Source organism: Diprion similis, chromosome 6 (genome assembly GCF_021155765.1).
Source record: "Diprion similis isolate iyDipSimi1 chromosome 6, iyDipSimi1.1, whole genome shotgun sequence".
NCBI lineage: Eukaryota > Metazoa > Arthropoda > Insecta > Hymenoptera > Diprionidae > Diprion > Diprion similis.
This window is the reverse complement of record NC_060110.1, coordinates 2,157,932-2,184,375: the sequence shown is the minus strand read 5'-3', so window position 1 is coordinate 2,184,375 and position 26,444 is coordinate 2,157,932. Positions and strand designations below refer to the sequence as shown.

The following is a 26,444-nucleotide window of genomic DNA, read 5'->3' as shown; positions in this document are numbered from 1 at the left end:
GGATCAGGTGTTATGAATCTGTACTCAAAATTCGAGGATGCGAAATGGAGGAACGATTACGGTGGACGAGAAATAGGAAAAGTTATATTTGTTTTCGATCAAATTTGATAACCGGTAGTTTTTAAGGTCACTGATTATTACTAATGTGAAACGAAAATTCACAAATTCGCATCAACCGAAATATTTCGATCCGTTGTTTGAAAGGTTGAAATTTCAAATTACGTTTTCCAAAAACCCCAGGTACCCAGTCCCGTTGGAATCGTTATTTCTATGCCTCGAATTTTCGAAAACTACTTCGAGTCAATCGGAGTTAAGGAAAAATGGGTGAACAGTCAGCTATGTTGCATTATAGCTTTGCCAACATGCAGAGTGATAAAGAAATTTCAATTATACTTTGCCAAACTCATTTCTGTGACATTACTCCTCATTTCCAACATATTTGCCATCGCTTTTGACTTTAATTGATTAATGTTGCTTTTATTGTTATTTATTCAACTACGATCCTTCTATGAATAACGCTTTTTTCAGTCTGCTATTTCTACTTCCATCCCTACCGCAATCGCCATTATAATAATGACATGGCCGATGATGTCATCGCTATTGCCGCTGCTATTTCAATATTTCTCTTCCTGTGCCTGTTCCTGTTGCTAATAATATCGCTTTCGCTATTACCATGATTACCTTATTTCATGCGGTGTGCCTATTTCTGCACTATCATGAACGCGTAAACGTCCAAGGTTGCGTGTATACGTCAAAGATGCGATGCAATTAAACTCTTTCAACAATTCAGGAATTCATTCACTACAGCTACTCTGCATTCTCAGATAAAACGTGTATATATATATATATTCATGATAGTGCAGAAATAGGCACACCTATATATATATATATATATACCTATACCGTAAATCGATAGATCAGACTAAGATGGGAAAAAGTATCTCATGCACGCCATCCAAGAGCGATTGCATTACAGCTAGCTGATCCCTGCAGGATGGCTCAGCTCCATCGCCATATAGACATTAATCGTGGAGTTAGACAGACTAAATTGACAAAAACTGACTATAATTTTAACAATTTTACCGTAAAGGTTATTTGCTATTTCAGTAACGAATCGGTCGAAACTAAAATAATTATAAATAAGAAAAAAAGCAAATGGAAATTAGTTGATAATGGGCGAGGAAATGTTTATATGTAATGCGATTTTAATTATGAGTGAAATATAAGCAATTTGTTTCGCTAAATTTTGTGGGCTAAATTCTCAGCCTCTAGAATTTAGTCCACTGTATAACCGCATATATCAGTTAATTTTATTATTATTTTGTTTTGCTTGAAATTGTACTTGAAATTAGCAGCTACACTAAGTGCCGAAAATTGGTCGTTGAAGCAAAATTAAATTATCAGGGTCTCAACAGCGGCCGTGTTTTGAACCAGAATTTTAATTCACCCGTCAAACACCGCTTCTGTTTGATGCTCTGGCGAATATTCCACGCGAACTATTGTTATCCAAGCCATTCATTGGGGGATTCATCAAATTCAGATATTTGCATGCAACAAAGATTTTCGAAAGAATGCAGCAAGAAAAAAAAAGAAAAACTAACGAAGTGTAATTACAGAATATAGACTTTTCATTTCAAATCACTTAATAATGTTTGAAGTATCAAATTGACGATCAGAAGATAAAAACCTGTTGCATTTAATTTGTGAGAAATAGTTTGTCCAAGAGAATAAACCGTTATAAAGTAAAATCGTGCGAATCTGCCAGATTTTGAACTATCTTTGAAAATAATTCAAAACGGAAAATCGATATCTACAAAAGCTCTTGTTTGCAATTTCAATATCTCGTTTCTGACATGTATTTGAAGTTTTACGAAAATCATCACAACTTTTGAGCACATAAATCTATTAAAATCACAATATTTGACCATATCGTTATGAAATCAACGAAAAGGTATTGAATTTCGACTCACCAACGGGAACACCTGAATTCGTCACGTTGCGAGCATCGATTGAAAAAGTGGTTTATCATCTGATAGGTTGAATACGAGTATCAGTAGGCCTCGGGGCGAATGGAAGTAAGACGACTCGATGATCGGGAAACAGTTTGGGCCACCCAGAAGAAGTTCGGAGTTGGAGCAAGTAAGCGAGCAGCTGGAGAATCAAGTTGTGCAACGGGCCGAGAAATAGCTGTGCGCAGACTCCGCGGCTTAGCTGATGGAACGCCGCAGCAAGCACTGCAGCTAGAGGGGCATTCGATATAGATGCAAATCGGCACCGAATACAGGTGAAAATGCCGCGCAGCTCGGCCGATCGTAACTCAAACCCTGCTCGTTCGTTGCGTCCGCTTTGGCTCGTCGGCCGGGGCTGGGCGTCCTTTTCCCTGCCATGGATCCTCGTAAAAGTCCGCCTGGATGGCGAGAGACTTTCGATTTCGTGCGCCGCGCGCTCGTAGAGACCGGAGAAACGGCGAGGATTTATATGCGAATCTGCTCGAGCATTCGACGCGATTTTAACACGCTGCGCTCTCCTACAGGCGCTGAGATCGTCGCGCAGGCGTCAGATGCGCCGGCTGAGAATCGCGAGACGCGCTCGCTTCTGCGCATGTGCGTGCGCTACTACGCGCGAGTAGATCGAAGGACTGAGCTCCGCGTCTCTGGCTGTAAATCAAGGGTTTATGCATTGAAGGAATCGAGCGGAACCACTTCCGTTGTATTCTCGTGGTTTCAACATCATTTCGCACATCGCTGAACCGGTAACCAATTTTCAACGCGCTTTTACTAAACATTTTAACTTCCGAATCACAGAATGATCCTGCTTGGTGCAACAAATTTTTCTTTGGAAAACAAAAATCCGACAGAGAGTGTTTCGCGACAGTCCTGAGAGCCTGAAGAATGATTCTTTTTCATCTTTTGCTGCGACTCTATGCATTCACAATGTGCAATTTTGAAGTGTTTCCAAATTTCTTTTTGAGGACCTCTGAGGTTCTTTTTAACTTTCATCTTACTTTTCACAGCGCATTACTAATGCCAAAAGGGCGTATGAAAACTTTTTCTTCACCAATCAACTTAAAAATGTGTATAATGATTAAATCTGTGGAAAAATGTGGAAAAATGTAGCAAAATTTTTTTTCTTAAGATACCCTTTTTTGGCTTTAAGAAAATTTAAAGAGAAAAGGGCGTATCTTTTTTTCAGCTTATCATCAATGTTAGGTCAAAACACGAAAAAAATCACAAGAGTGGTCAAAATAATGATTCCACAACTCAATCTATATGAGAAAATATTTATTCAAAGTTATAAAAATCATATTTTATGAAAAAAAAAAATATCAACTTTTGGGATACGCCCCTTTGGCATTAGTAACTCGACATAAGCGATTTTAATTATACATAAATTGCTCTGAAATTTGATGCTACTTTTCAGTTTTCAGTCACGTTGTATCAAAAACCCACAGCATCAAATTCAAACCTACCCAAATATTGATAGAACTGTTATTTTCTGACTCGATAGTTGATACAAAAATCGATTCAGTCAAATCTCAGAAAAATATTTTTTGTATTGTTGAATTTTCAGTATACGTCTACTCATTACATACATTTAAAGATGCAAATCCTATGAAGAAAACTGAAATCCATGAAGAATTTCCTTAAAAATTACTTCGATTTTTATCCTTAACAAATTTAAGTCACAATTCACAGTCTTTTGAAAAGATATTTTTATGAGATACGCGGATGGATTTGCACAGTGAGAAATATTTTGTTGACTTGATTACTGTGTTGACTAAGCATTTCCGTTAGAACCTAGAATAACTACCTGACATACATAGTTGGAACGAGTGTGTAATTTAATAACGGGATGTATGTCATAAAAATGTAGTAACACTAATGCCGCAGCGTTCTGGTAAATTATTTGAGTAAACACACGTAGTGAAAGTAACTTTATACTATCCAGTTATTGCATCCGATTATGTTTATTACAGTTACTGGCATAGAATTTTACGTAAAAAAAAACTTTCAAGTTAGCCAAAAAAGAATGTCAAAGAATTTGAAAGATCGTAAAGTGGCAAAGCCGATAAACTCCGGTAAACCTCATTATAAATGTATACATTAAATATTACGTTGATCCTTACTGATCTATCCTGATAGATATTTTAATCAATTTACTGCAAGATTGCAAAAGTGAATTTACATTTAACCCGGCCAAAAATGTTGATAAACAAAAACATGATTATAAAAAATGCTTAAAACGTCCATTTGAAGGTGATAAAATAAGATAAAATAAATTCATAGCTCATCTAAAATGCTTAGATAGATTTCCTACAAATTGTTTAAGATGAATTTTTTATCATGCTCATCTCTGATTCAGCAAGAAATATATATTATTATTTCTAACCAAAATCCAACTCACAATCAGACAATTTGCGGAAAATTAATTTTCAAATGAGTCAAAGTATATTGTTTATAAAAATTGGACAAGCAATGTGGTTTTTTCGATGAAAAAATAATTGAATGATGCAATTTATCTGTGATAATATGTTGCTAATATAATAAATTCTAGGTGAGGTTTCATACACTGTTTTTAAATTTTTCGTGTATTACGGAGATTTTTTCACAGTTATACCTAACGAGATTAGTTTCACTAAAACTTTTAAACACTCATTTTATCGCGGTTTTACTGTAAGCCCGATCAGGGTAAATTTCACGATTACTTATTTTTGCCTCAAATTTCATCTATTTCGTTTTGATCTAATTTCAATTTTGTTATTAGCATCAGTGGCAGTGCAGAATATCCTAGACTCGAATACGTCAGAGTCCGAATAGCCACGAGGCTTCGACGAAGTTCCAGACCGAAGCGTGCAAGCTTAATTTTACACCTGTCTTTCTGTATAATATTCTACCCTTGATTTGCATCAATTTTATATTGCACTACGAGCAGCTATTGCAGCACCACTTTCATATGGCGTGATCAAGCCAGCGTAAAGAATTTGCACCTTCCATTTCTCCTTTATACGATATCTACCATCAAATTGTAGAGCAGCCACGATCCCGCCGTTTCAAATTATTCAATTATCCGCTATCTCTATCATTAACGACTGCACGACATTATCCCATTACCGCGAGTAGAGAATAATTCACGATTCATGTATTGTCTGCGGTTTTTCTGTGCGTGCGCCTACGATATTGTATGTGTGTTATTAAATTTTTATGAACAATTTTTTTTCATCTAATTGTAAAGCGTAAAGTAAGAAATTCCAATCATCATTTAAAAACAAGTTCACGAGCATAAATTAATATTCTATCTTACATTCACCTATTTTCAAATCAAATAAATTAATCTACAAAAAACACATTTGAATTAGTAAACTTGGTTGTTGAAAAAAAATTTCAGTGAAAGGGAAAATCTGAACGAAATACTTCGTCGCGATGCTTAATTAAATTAAAAACATAAGTAGGTTGCAAAACGATAAAAAAAAAAAGAAAAAAAAAAAACTTCAACAAGCAATAATTATTCCCACAATCGCGTCACTCATCTCACAATCAGTGGACAGAATAAAATCTCCTAAAAGTATATCCAGTCTTGACTGTTATTTGTAAATCACAAAGCGATCTGAGATTTCAGGTGTTTTCCATCGAATATATCGGCGAATTGAATTAGTCGAGAATTACATTCAACCTGACCGAGACGAGGGGTTCTAGAAAACAGGCCTCACAATCATAGGTGAATACTGTCCGGGTTATTTGACGTGGGGGAGATGTGCGTGCGTCATTAAAGCGGCCTCTGCAACGGCGGCGAATTGCCTTAGGCGAACTTCTGTTATACACGTGAACTTGGATAAGTACCTGGCAAACTGGTCTATAAGTTCCGAGTCGACGTCACGCCTGGTGACCAGTCGAGGTCTGACGTCGAATCAACCTAAGGAGGTAAATCGCTCTGGTAATGCAAATTTCCGAACTCCAAGCGAACTCCGGTTCGTGTATAAACTGCATGCATTATGCGGAGGCCTCGTCGCTTGTTGCCAGCAGATTTGTTCAAACTAGCTTCTCTGCGATACGGAAGCGGACTAGAATCGCCGTTCAAAATACTTGCCGCGAGATATATGTGGCAAAAGATTTTCAACTCCCGACTAAATTTAGACTTAGATGTTAATAATAAAATTGACATTTTCCCAGTTCTAGTAAGTTACTGAAACTTAAATCGTTCAGCTCTTATTAACTATATATTCGTTTAAAATTCGATTCGAATGGAGGAAAAATATAACGCGAAAAAAAAAGTCAGTTTGAGCCAATTTGTTTTTTCGATGAAAAAAGTAAACTTGTTACCTCAAAAAATCTTTTCTAATTTCCATGATAGAAAAGTGACATTTTTAGTTATTTCCATGACGAAATTAAAAAGTCTCATGACTCCTTTTAAATCCCACCTGAACGATGGGAGAATTCCATTTGAAAAATCTACGCTATATTGTTGTTTGCGGTAATGATAAGAAACTTAAATGCAACATTCTTACTATGTAAATGAGAAGAGTTCTTGTAATTGGAACGTTTAAAACGGCAAGTCTTAAAGTTGGATAATTAAAGAGAAGCGGACACGTGAAACGAAAACAGAAAAGTCTGATAACTGGTCGGAGCATTCTGCCGGTATCCTAAGAACGGTAATAAAGATAAGAGAATCCTCCAGCAATGCCCAAGTCTATCTAAGTACAAACATAAAGTGCCTGGAACAGCCGATAGATGAGCCCCAGACGATAACATTCATCGCAGGTAGTAGACTTTCATGTATGCAGTTGTGTGTATTATAGCGGTGTGGAAAGTGTTTAGGAAACGGTGAGTAAGGTCAGAGTTTGTCTTCTCCTTGCTCCATTTTTTTCACATCCACGCGTCGCATTCGCAGAGAGAAATTGTTGTCTCTGGTCAGGAGACAACATTTCGCACTTGCGGTGAAGTCGTCGATCCCTTTTGCAAACACTGCCAAGCCAAGGTAGAGTAATGTTTACAGGGAACATCTAGATTCTAGATTGTGCTATAAACGTTTAAACGCGCGAGAAGAAACGAACAACTTTCTCAACTGCTTGGGTAATATAAATGCGGACGTAGAACACTGACTCGTTTCTTCATTTACAGAATCATCCTACCTACGAGACGCGATGATCTATTATAACATGCAAAAAACTTTAACGCGACAAAATATTTTCTTAACAAATTTTATTTCTTTCGAATAAACTGCGTTTTCGGGAAAAATATCAATTTCCTCGATTATTCGAACGTCAATTTGTTACCGAAAATAAGCATTCAGGCTTCCCACATTCTGTGGATATTCTTTTTTGTCACATATGCACGATTTTCGCTAGTCGACTCGCGACGTTTTCAATACTTCCAAGAAAATTATCAATAATTGAAATAAAATATGTTTTATCTTACTAATAAAATTGATTAGCAAATATCCACCTTCTCTTTTTCTTTCTAACAAGCGAAATTCTTTCAAATAATCTGATTTGAGTAAGTACGTGGTTATCGTCTCAAAAAACAGTCCCATCAGCCCCGCTTAATACATCAAAAAACGCAAGAATCCTTCACATCTACATTTCTTTTTCAATAATTTCTCTTGTTCTTACGAAATTTTTTTCCCATTGAACGAATATCAATCATTTTCAACGGATTTGAAATAAAAAGTCGGCATTAGGTTCCAGTTTACAATTTTTATAATCTCATTTCCCTGAATTTTTCAAAAAATATTAGCAGCTTACCAATACGTGAATTTAACATAACCCAAATATGCAACTATAATCTATTCTTGACTCGGCGACGTTTTTAAAACCGTAGTCAAAAGTCCGAATGAAGCAACACGGTTGTAAAATACAGTAAAAGAATTTAAGGCGAAACATATCTTTCCAAAAAACAAAATACGCAAATTTATCTCACGACATACGGCGATACGTAATAAATTAATTGAACAAGAAAGATGTTAGGAATGAATGGATTTCCGAACGGTATTCACAGAAACATGTAGAAACGAATATAATTCGAACACCCACTTCCGGGGCCGGCTGGAGTGATTTACGTTTCATTCATCGTCATTCAGGCGTTCACCACCCCGCGTACATATCTATGTAATCGCCTGCGTGAGCGTTAGTGTAAACGCGATGGTAATATGGTGGCTTATCCCCCTTATCCTTTGCCCATATGTCACTGACCACCTACCACGTACTTCCACGCGGCTAAACAGCGAATTGCTAAGGGAAGATATATAGTGATGCCGAGGCTTGGGAATGCACTATATCAACATATACTCGAGTCGACAATGCTCGTTCTGATATTAAATTATAATTCACGACACGCTCGCGCTCACCTTACCTCATACTTTCCTTCTCTATTTGTAAGTATGTGTGCGTAACTATGCTGGGCCAAGCTTACACATCATGGGCGTTTTCATCGCAACTTAGTGAACCTGTGGTAGCGATGGTCACGAAGAAAGATTTCATCTTCGATAAGAAAGCGAGGATGAGTTAACTTGTAAGAACAATCTAAAATGAAAATTCAATTATTTTCTAATAAACGTAATTTTGCAGTCACTGATAACACTGAATCAGTGGCGTGGATGGCTTTGAAACTCTCTTTAATTCTTAAATCATCAGATATTTATATTAATTGTTGCACGGAAATACTCGAATTAGAATTTTTTTACACTATCAGGGTCGTTCCTAAAAGAAGCCCAAAAAAGAAAAATACTTTAGAAGTTTGACCCTTTGTTTTCCTTTCCTGTTTTACCTTTCCGAAGCAACTTAGACTGAAAAATCGCTATAAAGATCAGTGAAACCACGTGGGTAGAACCGGCAAACGAAGTTTGGACGCTCCTAAGGTAAGAAATAGGCAGGCAGAGTGGATATAAGGAGCCGATAGATTTCAGTTGAAACGCGGAAGGTGGAAGTGAATTATTACAGAGCCTGAATCGATGCGGTCCGCATGGCTTCTCGCAGCTCTTATCTTTTGATCGTGATCGCGCGGTGCTCCTTTTCCTCGCTGGCAGTTAGCCGCTTGTTCGTTTATCCGTTTGTTCATTCAGTCGTTCGGCGTATATTTCATTACACCGCAAACCCACCGTATTCTACTCCCACATCCTTTTGTCTGTCCATCTGTTACCAACTACTTTTGTTGGACCGCCGCATGTTGACTTAGGTTAAATCACAGCTACAACAGAGCGCACATAGTAGGTACCTACTTATAATTTACCGGCTGTGTTCAAACCGCGCAGAGCACGTGTGTATCCATCTTTACAGGATCCTTAGAACGGCAATTATCAGTGTCTGCCGTGGTGTGCCTCCCTTACTTTCGGAGACTGAAACGAGCCGGGGCGTGATCTTCGTAGAGTCACGTGTGCTGCACGCATATTTTACGCGTGTACTCTCTGACGCGTCGACGATGATCGAGACGCAACGCGAACCGAGGAAATCACGTGGATTACTTTGATTCGGAGTGAATTGAACATGGGATTTGTATTTTATCGTTTAGTTTTAGGGGATTTTTAGTCTACTAAGAGCCTGGTGTGAGTGTACGAGTGACGGCATAATTTTTTATTTTTACATTAAATAATAACTATAAAATGAAATGAATAAATATAAATTTCAATCAATAATTATTATGAAAGCAAATTATAAATATGTTAAAATTTGAATAAAAAAAATTTTGATTTTAAGAGAATTTGATTTGAGATATAATTGACATTCACCTTTTGCAGGTCTATAACTTGAAAACTGTTGGTCAGGGCGAATTAACTGAAAAGAAGTTTTTCTAGCAAATCTTATGCCCTACAAAAACTATACACGTATTTTTCTCAAAAAAAAATTTTTAACATCGAAAAATCGAATTGAAACCGAAAAAAAAAAATTTCTGTGTTATTTATATGGGAAATCGAATTTTTGAAAGAGTTAAGTCTCTGATGCAGTTGGAACCTTTTACTCGGCGGCATAATTTTTTGATTTTTATAAAGCATGAGATTTTCAGGTAGCACAGAGAGAAAAAAAATATCACCTGAAAATGAAACACCCTAGTGTACATACACGGTGTGCCTAGGAGTGCAGCTTCTTTCTCTAAAAAAGTTTCTCTCTCGCGGTGGACTGGACTTAAGTAAGATGTGTACCAACGACGCTAAAATACCCTAGATCGGCGGTGATTAATTTTTGTCACGTTGAATCTGCGTGGGGAAAAAATGAGCGGGACTTTGAATAAGTCATATCATAACTATACGTGATGGTATTACCAAGGAGGGTAGCCTTCGCCGGATAAATAATTCCCTGACAATATAGGGATTTCTTTAGACAGTTGGTACACAGCTCACTCAAAGGCTTTGACCTCGGAGAAAGAGGCGTGTCGTAGGAGTTTTAGGCACATCATGTATACTTACACTACGGTGTCTGCGATTCGAGGGGTGTGCTTAGTACTTGGTACTATAGTACTTTAAAGTCGTTTAGGTTGGTGATACAAAATCAGCCCGCAGCACTACCGTCGGCTAGCCGCGGAATAGTCTCAATGTGTGTAAATATAACACAACAACCCATGACCATCGAATCTAACTTGAAAATAAAAAATTCGACTCGTGTCTATTTTTAACTTCCCGTTTCTCTGTTTTCGGAGAAGAAAGGCAGTTATTGTTATCATCGCAAACACTGATAATTAGGTTTTTACTAGATCTCGACGTTTCAAGGTCTAGAGAACCACCTCCAACAAATTTCGGATGATGTCTGTATGTATGTGTGTATCTACGTATTCCAAGAACAAGTTACCGTTTGTTTATGATTTTGGTTGCAATTGACACGGATTTTTCAAATTCAGAACTGATTAGATTTTGGCTTTTATCGGTTCAGTACTTTTTAAACTATTGAAATAGTGAAATTCTAAAAAATAATATTAAAACAATATCCTAAAAGTGAATGAATATATTCGAACAAAAGTTAATACCACAAAGTTTTTCGGCTCGCTGATCACGAATCTATAAAGTCAAAGAAAAAAAAATAAAAACATTTGGATTTTGATGAATATTATTACTCATCAGTTTTTTGGGTGGCTGATGGCAAATCTGAAGTCAGATAGTGAAATCCAAAATGACAATCCGATATGGAGGAATGAAATGTAAAAATATTCCGATTTTAGTAGAAATTGGTGGGCGGAGGTTTCTTAGGTCACCGATAACAAATCCAAAGTCAAACTTCTAAAATTTGTAATACTGGATCTACTATAGCTGTTCAACATAAAAAAATGGTCATATTTTCATGTAATATGGTATCAGAGGGCTTTAAAAACGTTAATCACTAATCTGAATTTGTAGTTCGAAATTTGAATTGGATGTTATTCCTTCTCTCTCTATAAGCTTGGAACCTACAATGTGAGAACACGAAGTTCGAGGGCTGGCTTACGGCCAGTCTAAAGCCGCTTGTTTTTACGCGACGCCATAACGGAGACACGCGTCGTATAGAAAAGCCAATTCATTTGTGCCCAAATGATCGGTAGTGCGATCGGTTTTCTGCCGACCAGATTTTGATCGAATACGTGCGTTGCGTGCCTTGAGTGCCGCCCGTACGTGGCCAAAAACGCTACTCGTTGTAATTACTATTTGTCGAAGCTTTGGCCATCTGGAATTTGATCTGAAAAAGTATGATACAGAGAACGTTACGCAACCGGCAGCTGGTTACACACGCCAGACTAAAGAGCGGCTCTCGGTGATCGACGCGGGATGGATCGGTAGCGAATAAACCGTTAATAAATGGTCCTTCTACGGTATTAGTTTTTTGAACACGACAGCTCTATTCATCTCCAACTGTCTCGCAGCCGCCTCTCTGTAAGACAACTTTTATACCCGGCCGAATTGCTGTACAGTTACTTAACACGAAGTCGCGGGGCGACGATCGCTCTTCGTCCGATGCAGATGTACGGGGTTGCGGTATAATACACGTCGAAACGATGTCAGTGCGTTGCTAATTCTTCGAATAAAAACGGATTGAGCAGCCTTCCGAAGTGACGAAAAAAACAAATTTCCTATTTTCACCTGTCAACCGTATAAATTGCTTGCATTTGTTATTTACCCTTTTTTTTTTACAACGTTTATTTGTGTATTCATCTTTTTGCATTACGGATTCGATATTCGGAATAATCGATCAAGATTTATTGAGACTGAAAAATTCGATGTCAGGCAGGAACACTCTTCAAAAAAAAAATAAATAAATAAATAAATAAAACGAACAAATCCCTGCATCGTTTCCCTAACGATCACGATACACGTTTTGTACTTTATTTTTTCAGACAATTTCATTTGTATAATACTTATATATTTTCGAAGTATAGTGATTACATGTTTCTACGACTTCGATTAATCATTATAACACGCTGTTTCTTATCTCATTTTATACGGCTGTCTCTATGAATTGACTTGCGATTCGCTGCCGTCACACCGTTTAACACAGTCATACACTTATAAAAATGTTTATGATAATCGATCTCCGTTTACTTTTTTAAAGACGTATAAAACATTATAAATATATCGTAAAATTTTTCTCATGCCTTTTGCAAATCAACTTGAACTTTGAATCGAACTATTAGCTTGTCTAAGGACTCAAATATAGTGTTTAATGTCAAACTCTGATCACAAGTTTCTGCGGTGTAAATAAAAATTTGCTAAACTATGCTTTCAACAGCAAGAATAAGTAAATTTTGACCAGTCCGTATATCACATAAAATTTTTCAATGAAGCTCAACCGATCAAAACTTAAAGAAGAAAACGAAAGACTGAACAATATGACATACAATTTGTTATGAAATTGCAATTATTTGTACCGTCGCTTTAAGACAAATCATTATTAACCCTTTCAGTCGCACATTTTTAAGCTCAAGATTTTGTCCTGAATGATATATAACCTGCTCGGCGGTTTTGGGATCGCTGATCACGAGTCTGAAGTCAGAATTTGATCATTTTTAAATCCAAGATGGTGGATCCAATATGTCGTGTATAAAATGGCCGGAGTTATCAAAATTCGATGATTCTGACTGAAACTCTAACCGAAAACTAGAAAAGATCATTTGAAGTTGTAAACAAACTGTAATGAGGCTACGAAATGGAAATTTTTGAGGTTAGAAACTTAGTAACTGTGCGGGTGTTTCTCATTTCGTGCGAGACTCTACCGAGTCTATGAACGAAAAAATCGTCAAGAAAATAAACTATATCGTTAAAGCATGACGACTCACCGGGATATCCTTCGGGGATGACGATTTCGGGTCCAACTTTGACATCGTGGCGGTATCGGTGCATCAGCAGTGTTGCGGTGACTCTCAGGGAGCGCTGCTGCTGCTTGTAGAGTAGGATGGGCCTGGTCCCAGCGCCTTCGATCCTGACGACTCTCGGCAGGGAGAATCTGTCGAGGAACTCGCGCAGGGGGACGTAGCCGCCTCCAGAGCCAGCAGCCTCGGCCGTAGCTTCCCTCGAACTCGGCAGTGAATCGTCGCCTGTTCCAGTCGCCTCGCCGCTCGAAAGGGTTGAAAACTCCCCGCTCGACGACATCTCTAGCAGTGATTTAGCTCCCGTTCAGACTGTGTGTTGAACAAGGAAGTTTCGTGAATTTGAGTTTTTTTTTTTTTTTTTTTTTTAATTTATTTATCGTTTCACGTTTTGTTTCACGTTTCAAGTGATTTAGTGAAAAATAATTTGGCCACACTTTTTATTTCAACGAATTTTGAAGAGTATTTGAAGCAAGCACAAGATGTTGAAAGACGGTGAAATTCTATTGCGTATTACTTTTGCGATTATTTTTTTTTAACTGGAATGAAGAAATATGGACTTGTTATTTTTTTAAATATTCTTATTAGACTTTATACACGTATAAAAAAGACGTTTTTTGCCATGAAACTTCAGTCAACTTTTAGGCCGCCGGAAAATCCAAGTATAGACGCTGTCGAGCAATCCACAATACTCTGAACTCAGCAATTTTGAGGTCGTTGATTACGAATCTGAACTCAAAATTTCGAAATTCAAGATGGCAGACCAAAATCCGAAAAGTTATTCGATTTCGATGAAACTTGGTATTCGAGGGTTTTTCAAGTTACTGATCACGAATATGAACTCGAAATTTCAAAATTTGTCATAGTAGATCCAATATGGTTGCGTAGAGTGACTTTTTGGATTTTTGTCTGTCATATTAGATCCGCCATCTTGAATTTTGAAAATCTGATTCCAGATTCGTTATCAGCGATCCCAAAAATAAATATAGGCTCAACGTGTTATCGGAACTTTTTATGGATTATGTTTAAGATATAGGCACACTATTTGGGGACTTTCTAAGGAGATTGAAGCTCATCAAATCCCGGCAGTCTAAAGGTTTCGTGGTAATCGATTTCATGGCTTGTGCGCAAGGTGTTTCAAATGTTTGCGTTATATACAATATAAATGAATGGTGTGAAGGACCTTTCAAACTTGACATGAAAATCCTTTAAACCTTAAGAAGACTTTTAACTGGGTAAAAATTATCGCATAGATTTTTCTACAGCAAAAAAAGAGAAGAAAATTAGATTGACTGAATGCGAAATAGTCTACTTATACTGCAGAATAATTATTCGTTCTCTGTGAATTCAGCAGCCGCCTTTTACGATAACCACACAAATATCTACAGTCCTTAACTATTTTCATTTTGTAATATAATAAAAGATTGTAGTTTTAGGCCCAAAGTTACGATGAGTCTTCAAGCGGTAATCTCTAATCACAAGAATCTAATACAGTATATAAATCTAATATCTGTTATTATTCTTTTCAATTATGGTCAATCGTACTACATTTTTCCATAACTATTACAATAATTTGATTTTGGTGGAATGTAGTAAACTGAACAGATTCAAAGTTATGCAATAACCAAAAAATTCAGTGTAGGAAATAGTTATTTCCTTATAATTCCAACAATATTTATAGAGTTATCATAACGATACCCAGTTTTATAAGATTTTTTTTCAGCGCACTTTATGACACTAGTTAAAAAAAAGGCTTTTTGTGAATTATTTCAGAATTTTAAATCCCACCGTTTGGAGAGTGCAAATTTTGTATTTCCCAACGAAAAATCAATGTTACGACGTCGATACAAGTATAAAAGAAATTTTGTTTCAAATCTTATATAAGACCAAAACTTTTTCGTTCCCATATTTCTTCTTCTACAACCTGTACAGGGTCATTTATCGGTTATTGAACACCCTGAGCCGTGAGGTAGCGAGAGCTGCTAAAATACAGGTCACAGATAGAATCAGTAGCGTTAGCCGCGTGTTCAACAACCGATAAATGACCCTGCATTTTTTGACGTACATTTACTTGAAAAAAAGTATATTATCTTCCAACCAATTGGATTCCACGAAGTCTCAAACAGTTTATAAAAAGTATATCCCACTAATTCAACTGTCAAGGTATGAAAAAAATTCACGTGATGAACGAAAAAAAGTGGATTAGTTCACCGAGAATTATGCTTCATATACAAAGTTCTTATCGATACACAAATGAGCAGAGCACTGGTTCACCAGGAAACGAGAAGGTCTTTCGGTTATATTAACATTATAATACAAAAATCGTGTTACGCGAGCAGTCAGCCGTTGTTGCGTGAACAAATGAAGTGATTTTTCGAAGAGCAAAAACGTTAAATATTAATTAGATTCAGAGTTTGTTTTTTTTTTTTTTTTGTAACAACCTGCTTGGTATACAAATTTAAAAACAATGAGAACGTGTAAAATTACGTTTCCAGGATACCAGCACAAAGATTTTCAAGGCTTGGCTGCTGTCTGCAAAACTCAAATGTACGAAACGCGAAATCGCACGTACTTGGAGGTATAATTTATATATATGCAGTAGTACCGAGCGTTGCGTAACATGTATATTCACGATTGAGATCGAATACTTGCGTCGATTTGTACGAGAAAGCCTTTGTCGATCTTATCGAACGACGGTTCAGAAAATTACGTAGACATAGAGAAGAGCTGGCTAGCTGTTAAAAAGGCATGCTCGTTCAGAGTGTAGGTAGTTACATCGTTCGATCAAGGATTATAGCTCAGCACAACCAAATTGGACCAACAATTTTATCATTAATCATTTTACCCTCGACATAATCACTTTCACCTGCAATTGTTGATTTCGGCAATGAATAAAACTTGTACGCGCATTTTATATGTACAACCAATTTCGCCATCGCTGCTGATTTTGCTTGCGTGTAAGAGGTATGCGTAATATATGTAGGTTTCGGTTGATCGGATTTATCGTGTCAATTTTTTTTTTTTTTTTTTTAATTTTTTTTTTCTCAAACAACGCGCTACATGAAATAACCAACAATGCGTTTCTTCAGAGTATTATTTTCTTTTCTCTTATTATTATTGATTTACACACGTGTGCAATATCCCTCCACAGTTTTCACCACCTTGCAGTTTCACCAGAAATTTATTGCGTCCTTTACAATGCAAGGTGCTCGTCAAAGTGTAATTTCAAATCATACATTAGTTGGTTAGTTAGTTAGTCGGTTCTTTACAATTTTCTCGAAAAATCAACAAAATTTGCAAAAGTTTATTTCGCGTCGAATGTTATTTGGTTTATCAAATCGTCGGTTTGCAGCGGTTAGTAGAAATGTGAAAAAAACTACAAGACTGAACCCAAATTCATTAATTTTGTCGCACTGTGTATAATTTTAACTCGAATTTTTGCTCCATACAATTGACAATTTATTCATCATTTCAATTTATCGAAATTATTCATTTATTCAACTAACCCTGTACTCTGAATGCAGATCGATTTTTATCGCATGAATAACAATTCACGTTCAAAACTCTACGTAGAATTTGGAAACACTTTCATTGTAGTCGAGACGTTTTCTCAAGTACAGACATCACTTACGATCTTCCAATACACAATTTGAAAGTAGTTTAACATTCCAATTTGACAACATAATTTTGTTGCAGACTTTTAAAACAGGTTTCTATAACTTTGATGTAATTCAAAGTTGGAAATTCGCTTCGACGGTGTTAAAAGAATATTCTGTTAAAAAAGAAAAGTAGAAAAAAAAATTTCAGTTTTACCGAGAACACAATTTGCGGGATTTCACTAGATTTCCTCGACGAAAATGTCGCTCTACTTTCGACTACATGTCGGTAAATCGCGTCAGATAGATTTCTATTAATTCTGATCTGCACCAAACAAGTGCGCGTTGACTCATTGCGAAAGTGAACATTGTCGGAACTTTGAACAGAAGTGACGGTGATCAAGGTTAATTTCGTATTTGGTATACCAAAAACTGTCGGACCCGGTTGTGCGTGACGAAATAAGCGAATCAGTTTAAATCCGATGTTTAGAGGGGTCCGGAATTCGAGCGTATCTGGGCGAGCTTTCACTCCACAGCAGCGTGCGACTTGTTATATTCTCCGTGTAGCCGAATGAAGAGAATATGAAATTCCGATATCACATATTCAAGTATGCAGGTCTCCTTTTCAATCAGCGCAAAAGCGAGCCCTTACATCTGTCCATAAAAAACACAATTCACTTTTGTTACAATCCCAAGCTTCCCGAAGCTGAAGTTCGGTTTCGTTTATTCCCCCGCGCAGGTGCTCAAAAACTTTTGTCTCATTTCGAGTTTAGGGAAGCCGGCCTTTCGCATCAGTTATACCCTGTTTTGTATTCGATCCGTTCATCGTCAGATACTTACGGGCATCCGGGCAGCCCGAACCTCGCCGTTCGTCAACCACATTCACATTTTATCTTGTGTATACGGATTTCAAAGCTGAATTACATGAAAAATAAAATGAAGAAGCAAAAAAGAGAGAGAAAAAAAGGCAAGGATACGAAGCAAACACGATGTGTGTTGGTATTATAACGTTTACGGAATATGCGGCAATCATCCACGTGCAGGCAATGTTTGTCTTTGGATTTAAAAAAGAGAAGAACAAGTTTCTCATGCTTCTGATCTGTAGGTATAATATAGTTGCCCAAAAATCCCTCACATTTACGCTCTTATATGGTAATATGAACGTGACCAGGATGGAAAATACTAGAATCAATATATGCTTGAAAATTTCAAGTGATCCTTATTTCGGTCGTGTCATACTTTTGTCGGACACTTTGTGTCACAGTTGCGACATGTATAGCGAGACGAATTAATACCGACATATCGCAAAGGTCAACGATTATGCCAATTATACTTTATAAAATTGATTTTGAAAGTATAAGATATTTTTCTCCAGCCCCCAAAAACTCGTCTCACTTGATATTTACAGGAGCTGTAAGTGATTCGTAATACTGTTATACGAATCACTTGTCTTTTCCTTATTCATCGTAAATTTTATCACGTAACTTTCTTACGTTAGTAATGATAAGAACTAATTGTAATGGTGTTTAAATATTCTTGACACTCACGTGTCAAGATCAAGGTTGAGAGACTTGATTTAAATGAAAAAATGTAACTCGCGTGTTGTATTTTTTATGAACAAATGTAGATGAATGATACAGATAAATTATGATTCATGTTGCTAATGGAGAGTCTGTTTTTATACTGAATAAAAATGAAAATAGATTTTTTCTCTGCACGATTACCATTCATTAAAGTCTGAATTCTATATATCGAATAGACTTTATTGAGGCGGGTTGTGAGTTGAAATTAATTACTTTTTCATCGATTTGATTCTGATCTATTTCAACGTTGAGAATTCATCAGATTTATGTATACTCGTAAGGTATGATAGTTGCGTAGAAATTCAGAAAATACTAATTATAAAATTGCAAACAATGGCTTAGATATTTATTTTTCATTTCAAATCGTATTGAAATAATTTCACATAATATATAGATTTCATCGATTTCACTCTCTTTCAAGAAAATAATCAATCATAGAATGAAATCGAATTTATCGAATTTTTCATCATTTTATAGTAACTTTAAGTGAAAAATTGACATCTTGACTCTATTTTACAATTTAACTTATTATTCTTATACCCATAAAATTTTGAAAAATTTGGTAAGTAATTTTGTATCAAAAAGTGAGCGTCAAGCGAACAAAAACGACTGTGAGGATTAAAAAAAAGTACTAGATCATAAACAAAGCATTTAAAAAATAATCTGACGTACTCTCTGCTACAACGAGAAGAAAAAATAAAAAATAACCTCAAAAAGAGAAAGATGGTAATTGATATTTAAGGTAAAACAGAGGGAGGAAACGTTCTACATTGAACTGTGGTCGAGGTTAGGTTTGAAAAATGTGCCCTGTAGGTAAAATCGGCAGCTGCGTTGTTCATTGGCCACTTTTTATCATCCACTCGGACGTTCCCGGAGGAGATTCGTACCCTGAGTAACTGAGAACTCACTTTCCATTTATACATACATAATAATTCAAACTTCCACACAGGAGCAAAAAAATTCGCCCGGAGTTACAAGATCAACCGTTGAAATAAAACTTCGACGAAGAGATGAGAAACGTTCAGGTACAACACCGATATACGCAAATGTGCAGGTAATAATTATCATTCCCATATAAATATTCTTGGAATAAAACAAAATGCGAATAAGAAAGAAGCCTATCGACAAGAAGATAAGAAGAAGCCTCGCCTGCTTCGAAGGTTTTCAAAGTCCTCGCTACTCGGCTCGTATCGTCTTCGTTCACTCCAAATTGCTAATGTTTACTTACAGGAACTTCGTGACCCGTGAAATAATCTTTACAAAATCGCATTGTTGTAGAAGAAATGAAAATATCAAGACAAAAGAGAGTTCGAAAAGTTCAAATCGAAGCCTCATCGAATTCGATATAATTATTGGAATAATAATTTCATGGCACAAAACATATTTTTTTACAACTGCAGATTCTAATCAGAAAATGAGTTATAGAAATTTCAAATTTGACGTTTGGCAATGAATTTTGAGCAATTTCTCATGATTTGCAAATTCTTAACGATAAGATGTTTCTTTATCACCCGACAAGCCTCAGAGAAAAATTTATCCTTACAATTTTCAGAGAGTTATCATTCGCGAGAAAAAGGAACCGACGTAGTTTGTGAAAATTGGAAAGTCGGTTCGTTTATAATTTAATATATTTAGTAAAAAGTTATAATTTTTAAGTGATTTTCGTTTTGAGGAACGAGATTAATGTCCTTATGATTAAACATTTTTACACTTGAAATCGTGTTAAAATTTGCACCGGAATGTTTTGTGGAAGCCTCGAACCCAAAGTCTTATAATATATGAATTCATATATTGCATAATATATGTAAATTAGAAAAAAATTCAAAGTGTTTGGATCCATTTTTACAACAAATCACTTTCCTAATCTACCTCGGAGAACTTAATGATCAGATTCGAATATACTAATTAATAACTATAAACGTAATTTGCTGGAGAGGCTTATTGGTCGAGGTAATCGACATTCTCTTCCATTCATTTATATGCAATCATCATGATTCTTATTTACTTCAGCAATTTTTTGACCGCCAAGCGTAAACCAGCTTCGAAAGACCACACATTTACAAAATGAAGACGTTTTTTGTTTGCTTTTGAATAACAACGCACGTTCTGCGGTGAATAATTAATGCCGGTGAATATGTAATCATCGATCGTTTAATTTATTTAGTATCTTGTTTCAAATAATCATCAGCGTTGAACAAATTTTTTTACATTTTTCAAAATTAAACGCGATTCTTACAATCAAGTTCTACGAGTTGTCACTTGTCTCAAAACTGGATACAGCTAAAGAACAGCTGAATTTCGATCAAAATAGTGATTTATACGGTACTTAAAAAAGTTTAAACGTCAATTTTAAGAGGAGAGCATAATTTCGCTAGTTTTTACTTTTTTCTTTCAGGCGATCAAGTTTACCTTCAAAATATACAATATATATGCAAATTTTTATCAAGCAACCGGAGGTCAATTTCTATTACAGCCAATTTGTGTTTCACAAATTCAACGCAAACGGAGGATCTGAAGTTAGAACAGCAAAATTTTCACCACTTTTACCGATCGCGGATGAAGACTTTTACGCAATCTTACGCTCCGAGCGATCGTTCGTCTTGCAGGAATATTTTCCGAGATACCTGAGTTCTTGGAACGCGTCTGACCAACAAGGCAGCAGCAGCAGGTGATTCCATGATTTTACAAAGTGGATGACGATAAACCGTAATTTGCGAAAATGCGTAACACCGCGATGTAATAAACGTTGCGTCGATCAATTTCGCGCATACCTTCCAGCGATCGATAAATATTACCGAATACACGTAACTTAGCATATTACCGCAAGGAAATAAAATGGCAAAAATGACTTAAAGCTGATTAAGCGTGGAATTGTAGACTCGAATCGGTTTCAATGAAATAATTAAACGCGACTTCCTCTTACCGCATTAGCAGCAAAGAGGCATCCGCGCACTGTTTGCGATTAAAAAAGAGAAATATAGCGAGTGGAGTTGAGAATGGAAGGAAAAAGATGCAAGGAGAAAGACTGCGGTGAGTGTAAATAGGCTTTTCCTTGTATCGACATTTACGGAAAGCCATAAACAGCATTTTTACGAGCGTGTGGCTGTCAGTCGGCGAGCCAACCCGAGCACGAACGCTTCTGACGTAATAAATCGGCGTTGCACGTCAATTATCCGTATGAAAAGTTGGCCGTATAGGTATAACCATTTCCAGTCAAACCCTAATTAAAAAAATCTCCGCAAGTATTTACAATTCGATCCGTTACACGAACGGCACTCTCTTCATTTATGAAGCTGCAAGTACCGGTGCTGTCACCGTTCGAGTGAACGAATTTCAATCTTTCTCTGTATTTTCGATTTTGCTTTTACGTCCTCTAACGTTTCTTTGTTTGTTTTTGTTTTTTTTTTCTTCATTCCATTACCTTGATATCTTTCACATCCTCGATGAAACTATTTATCGCAGTCATTCGTAGCACGCATTATTAATTATTATACATATTTTAACGATCAAGAATCCTCATTTGTGCACTTGTACTTTTACATTTATTTATAAAACCACTCCGAAATAAACTCCCCCCTCCTCCTCCCCCACCCCCACCCCCCTTCGCCTCCCTCTCGAAAAAAAACAACAACTTAGATACTATTATTAATTTGACTATTTAAACGCGTATACGATTGAACATTTCAAATTAATAAAACTGCACAAATACAATTCAATAATATCTTCGTAAAATCCTGGTTTAATATAGAAAATTGACAAAACTTTCCGACGATGTTACGTTTTGTGTTTAGTTTATTATTTTCTATCTTACTTATTTTATAGATATAGAAATAAAATAATTCTATTTACGATCTGTTAAGTCATGTAGAATTAAATCAGATTTTAGGAGCACATTAACGTCAAGCTGCTAATTATTCTGAGTGATTAAATTCATCTGCGAGGGATGTTCGAGCACCAACGCAACGCGGCATTTGACAAGGCACGTCAAGTATGAGTTTCCTCGTTGGAAAGCGCGTGTTGAACCGCGACGTCGGGCGCCTCGACGCCCGGGACGAGATTGTGCGACTGAGCTTAGCAGAGGCCGCGCGTCACCGTGACTACTTCCACTGCCCCCCTCCCTTACTTTCGGAGACTGAAACGAGCCGAGGCGTGATCTTCGTAGAGTCACGTGTGCTGCACGCATATTTTACGCGTGTACTCTCTGACGCGTCGACGATGATCGAGACGCAACGCGAACCGAGGAAATCACGTGGATTACTTTGATTCGGAGTGAATTGAACATGGGATTTGTATTTTATCGTTTAGTTTTAGGGGATTTTTAGTCTACTAAGAGCCTGGTGTGAGTGTACGAGTGACGGCATAATTTTTTATTTTTACATTAAATAATAACTATAAAATGAAATGAATAAATATAAATTTCAATCAATAATTATTATGAAATCAAATTATAAATATGTTAAAATTTGAATAAAAAAAATTTTGATTTTAAGAGAATTTGATTTGAGATATAATTGACATTCACCTTTTGCAGGTCTATAACTTGAAAACTGTTGGTCAGGGGGAATTAACTGAAAAGAAGTTTTTCTAGCAAATCTTATGCCCTACAAAAACTATACACGTATTTTTCTCAAAAAAAAATTTTTAACATCGAAAAATCGAATTAAAACCGAAAAAAAAAATTTCTGTGTTATTTATATGGGAAATCGAATATTTGAAAGAGTTAAGTCTCTGATGCAGTTGGAACCTTTTACTCGGCGGCATAATTTTTTGATTTTTATAAAGCATGAGATTTTCAGGTAGCACAGAGAGAAAAAAAATATCACCTGAAAATGAAACACCCTAGTGTACATACACGGTGTGCCTAGGAGTGCAGCTTCTTTCTCTAAAAAAGTTTCTTTCTCGCGGTGGACTGGACTTAAGTAAGATGTGTACCAACGACGCGAAAATACCCTAGATCGGTGGTGATTAATTTTTGTCACGTTGAATCTGCGTGGGGAAAAAATGAGCGGGACTTTGAATAAGTCACACCATAACTATACGTGATGGTATTACCGAGGAGGGTAGCCTTCGCCAGATAAATAATTCCCTAAGAATATAGGGATTTCTTTAGACAGTTGGTACACAGCTCACTTAAAGGCCTTGACCTTGGAGAAAGAGGCGTGTCGTTGTAAAATAAAGAAACTAGAATTTCTGGTTGATGGAAGGACCAGAATATCGAAGTTTCATAGACGTGAAGATTTTTATAGAATTTAAGAATGTGGGAAGCTTAAGTACAGAAAATTGAAATAATCAAAGTGTTGAAGGGCAACGAATCTGCATACGATTTTTTAATATTATCGAGAGGTATTTTGACGATTCTGCAGTTTGGCATTCTGTGTTCCAACCTTTCTAATCTTTTATCTCTCTATACTCCGACTTTCATCATTTTTAAATTCTATTTATTATAAGTTGTCCCTTCTTTAAAAATTCGATATTGTGGCCCTTCGATTTTTCGATCGTTTTATATTTTTATCCTCACCCGTGCCTAGTCATTTCCAATCATTTACAACGTGACTTCTAACTTCCGGGTTCGATGGAATGACAGAAAACAGAAAAAATCACTGCTAATTTGTGGAAATCATTCAAAAACCTGGGAAATCACTGGAAATCGATTGCAGGGAGAAATTATTTTGTGGACCAGTAAAGTTTTAGTGTCCAATACAAAGACAAGAATAATTTTAGGTTCTGAATCAAGAATTCTCACTACAATGGCAAAAATTTTGCAAGTTAATCGAGTGAAGTCTCCAATGTAGTACCTAAACCCGTTAGTTAAACTCCAAATAAGGAAAATTTTAGCTTTTGTAGCAATTTTGTTTTCATCCCGGTCTCTATATTACCAATAAAATTTTCTAGTCCAGTGAATAATTATTTACCGCGATGAAAATCTGTCAGCAAATAGAAAATCGACGAATGTGCTTGATAAGAAAAAAGTTAATAGGATGGTAATATTTGCACGTTTCCCCCAGAAATAGCCATTTAGAGGAGAAGAAGAAAAAAACGAAGAAAAGCTACATGTGATTTTAAGAAATTTGCCAACAATTTTTCATGACTTTAATTGCTTCCACTAACTCCCAGTTATTTCAGAGAATATTTTAGTCATTTTAGCTCCTTTGACACTTCGATTTCCGACTTTAGAATTTATTTCATTTCATATCCATAAATTAAATTGATTCAGTTTTAAAGTTAGTGCGTTTATGAATGTGTAAATGGTTGATTCAGTAAATTTAATGGCGCATATTTTTGGCAGGAAAATTGAGATGCGAGTTCGTGATGTAAAAAGTTGCACAAAACAAACGATGCACGCTTGGTTTTTTGAACTTTTTAATTAAAAATAAAAACTAAATAGTAGTTCTTACTATGTTTCTATGATTTTAATTGAAAACAGAAGAAAGTACGAAATCCACCAACTCAAAAACATCTGTGGGCGCAAACATTTCCTCTTTCGGTACATCAGATTAAGTTGAACTTTAGTACGAAGTATTCGGTGAAAAAAACCGATGTATGGTTATATTATCTAGTCACAACTGGAAATAAGGAATATAAAAAAACCATGGTTACAATCAACTAACTGATCAATGAATCAAAAAATTAGCTGATCCAGGTATTCCTTTTGGAACAGGTATAAGAAACTCGCTTAATTGGATGCAGGAATTCACTGAGTAGCCAATCATCAGTATGCATGTCGTCGGCAATTAAGAAAAATGAAGCAAAAGAACAAACTGTGTCTCGATTATTATTTAAAATACTAATTACATTGTGCAAAAAAACTTGTCGGATGTTTTTTTTTAGAAATAATAAATGGTAATATAATAATTCTTGCAAACTGTTGCTCGAGTCTCTTGTCAACCAGAATGCTAAAATTTCAAGAACTCGCAATACCATACCCTGTAAAATCAGAGTTTAAAATTCCTACAAACTACAGAATAAACATAAGTTGTAAGTTGACGAATCAGTGAGTTTTTTTAAACCGTTTTTAAATTATACCAGATTTTGAACCATCTAAACAACTCATTATCTTACCTATAAATTACACAAATCCAAGCTCAGTTAATTTCCCGAGAAACTGTTCAATAAATTACGTACTACAGAACTCGAATAACCGGATGACGAGTCTATTTACAAGTTTTGGAAATATCTCAAATTCCGAAAATCCTTGGCATACAAGTTTTCTTCAGTGAACTTTCCTTTCAACTCTTCTCCACCATTTTTCGTTACCGTTTAACATTCAACCCTTGCGATTAAAACACTATCTCTGGACTATCTCTGAAAATATATGATTTTTGTTCTGCAGAACTTGGCAGGAATTTGAACAACTTCTACCATCAAATTCATAACACGAGTGTCTTTCCCCAAAAGAGATAAACGCTCACTCCGTTCCCGAGATTCGTATGAAAGTGAGACCCACGAGGGGATGTTGATGTACCAAAGGACTGGAATCTCTGAGGGATTATTAGATAAGTCGATTAGAGCAACTGCAACGGCGCCTGCATCCGAGCCCTACCAGCTGTCGGATACCGAAACGAAGCGAAGCGTATCGTTCCCTGACCTGAGACACCGCGTCGAAATGCTAAGCTCGGAAATAATGACAGATTTCAACACAGTCTAGGCTCGTGCCTGCGGGATAATTCTGCACTCGGCGAGTAGAGAGAGACGTGTAATCAACGAGTCGGTACAACAATGTACCCAGCCTTACCCCCGATCACTGACATTATTATTCCGTCCTTACATTTCTCCATTAATTGTCAGGCATTATGGGACAGGTCGACCACCATTAATTAGAGAATACATGCAGACCTCTAGTACGTAGCTCTGTTATTACAGGATTAAACGTGCAGGCGCGTCTAGCTGCACTTTGCCTGTTTTGGGACGAATGGGACTCGGAGGATAAATCATAAGTTAGATAGAGAGAAAAAAGCGGATTTAGACTGGCCATGAACCAGCCCTCGAACTTCTCGTTCTCGCACTGTAGGTTT

General features: G+C 36.4%; 1 protein-coding gene across 1 annotated transcript in view; it reads right to left on the bottom strand.

The window, feature by feature from the left end:
* Window positions 1–21,991, bottom strand: part of LOC124406940 — a 51,902-nt gene extending 29,911 nt beyond the window's left edge. Inside the window, exons 1-2 of the mRNA XM_046882635.1 lie at window positions 21,854–21,991; window positions 13,224–13,565 (exon numbers count right to left, since the gene is read on the bottom strand). Of these exons, the coding sequence (XP_046738591.1) occupies window positions 13,224–13,536 (313 nt within the window). The 5' untranslated portion in view covers window positions 13,537–13,565; window positions 21,854–21,991. The remainder of the gene's footprint in view (window positions 1–13,223; window positions 13,566–21,853) is intronic.
* Window positions 21,992–26,444: the final 4,453 nt, after the last annotated feature.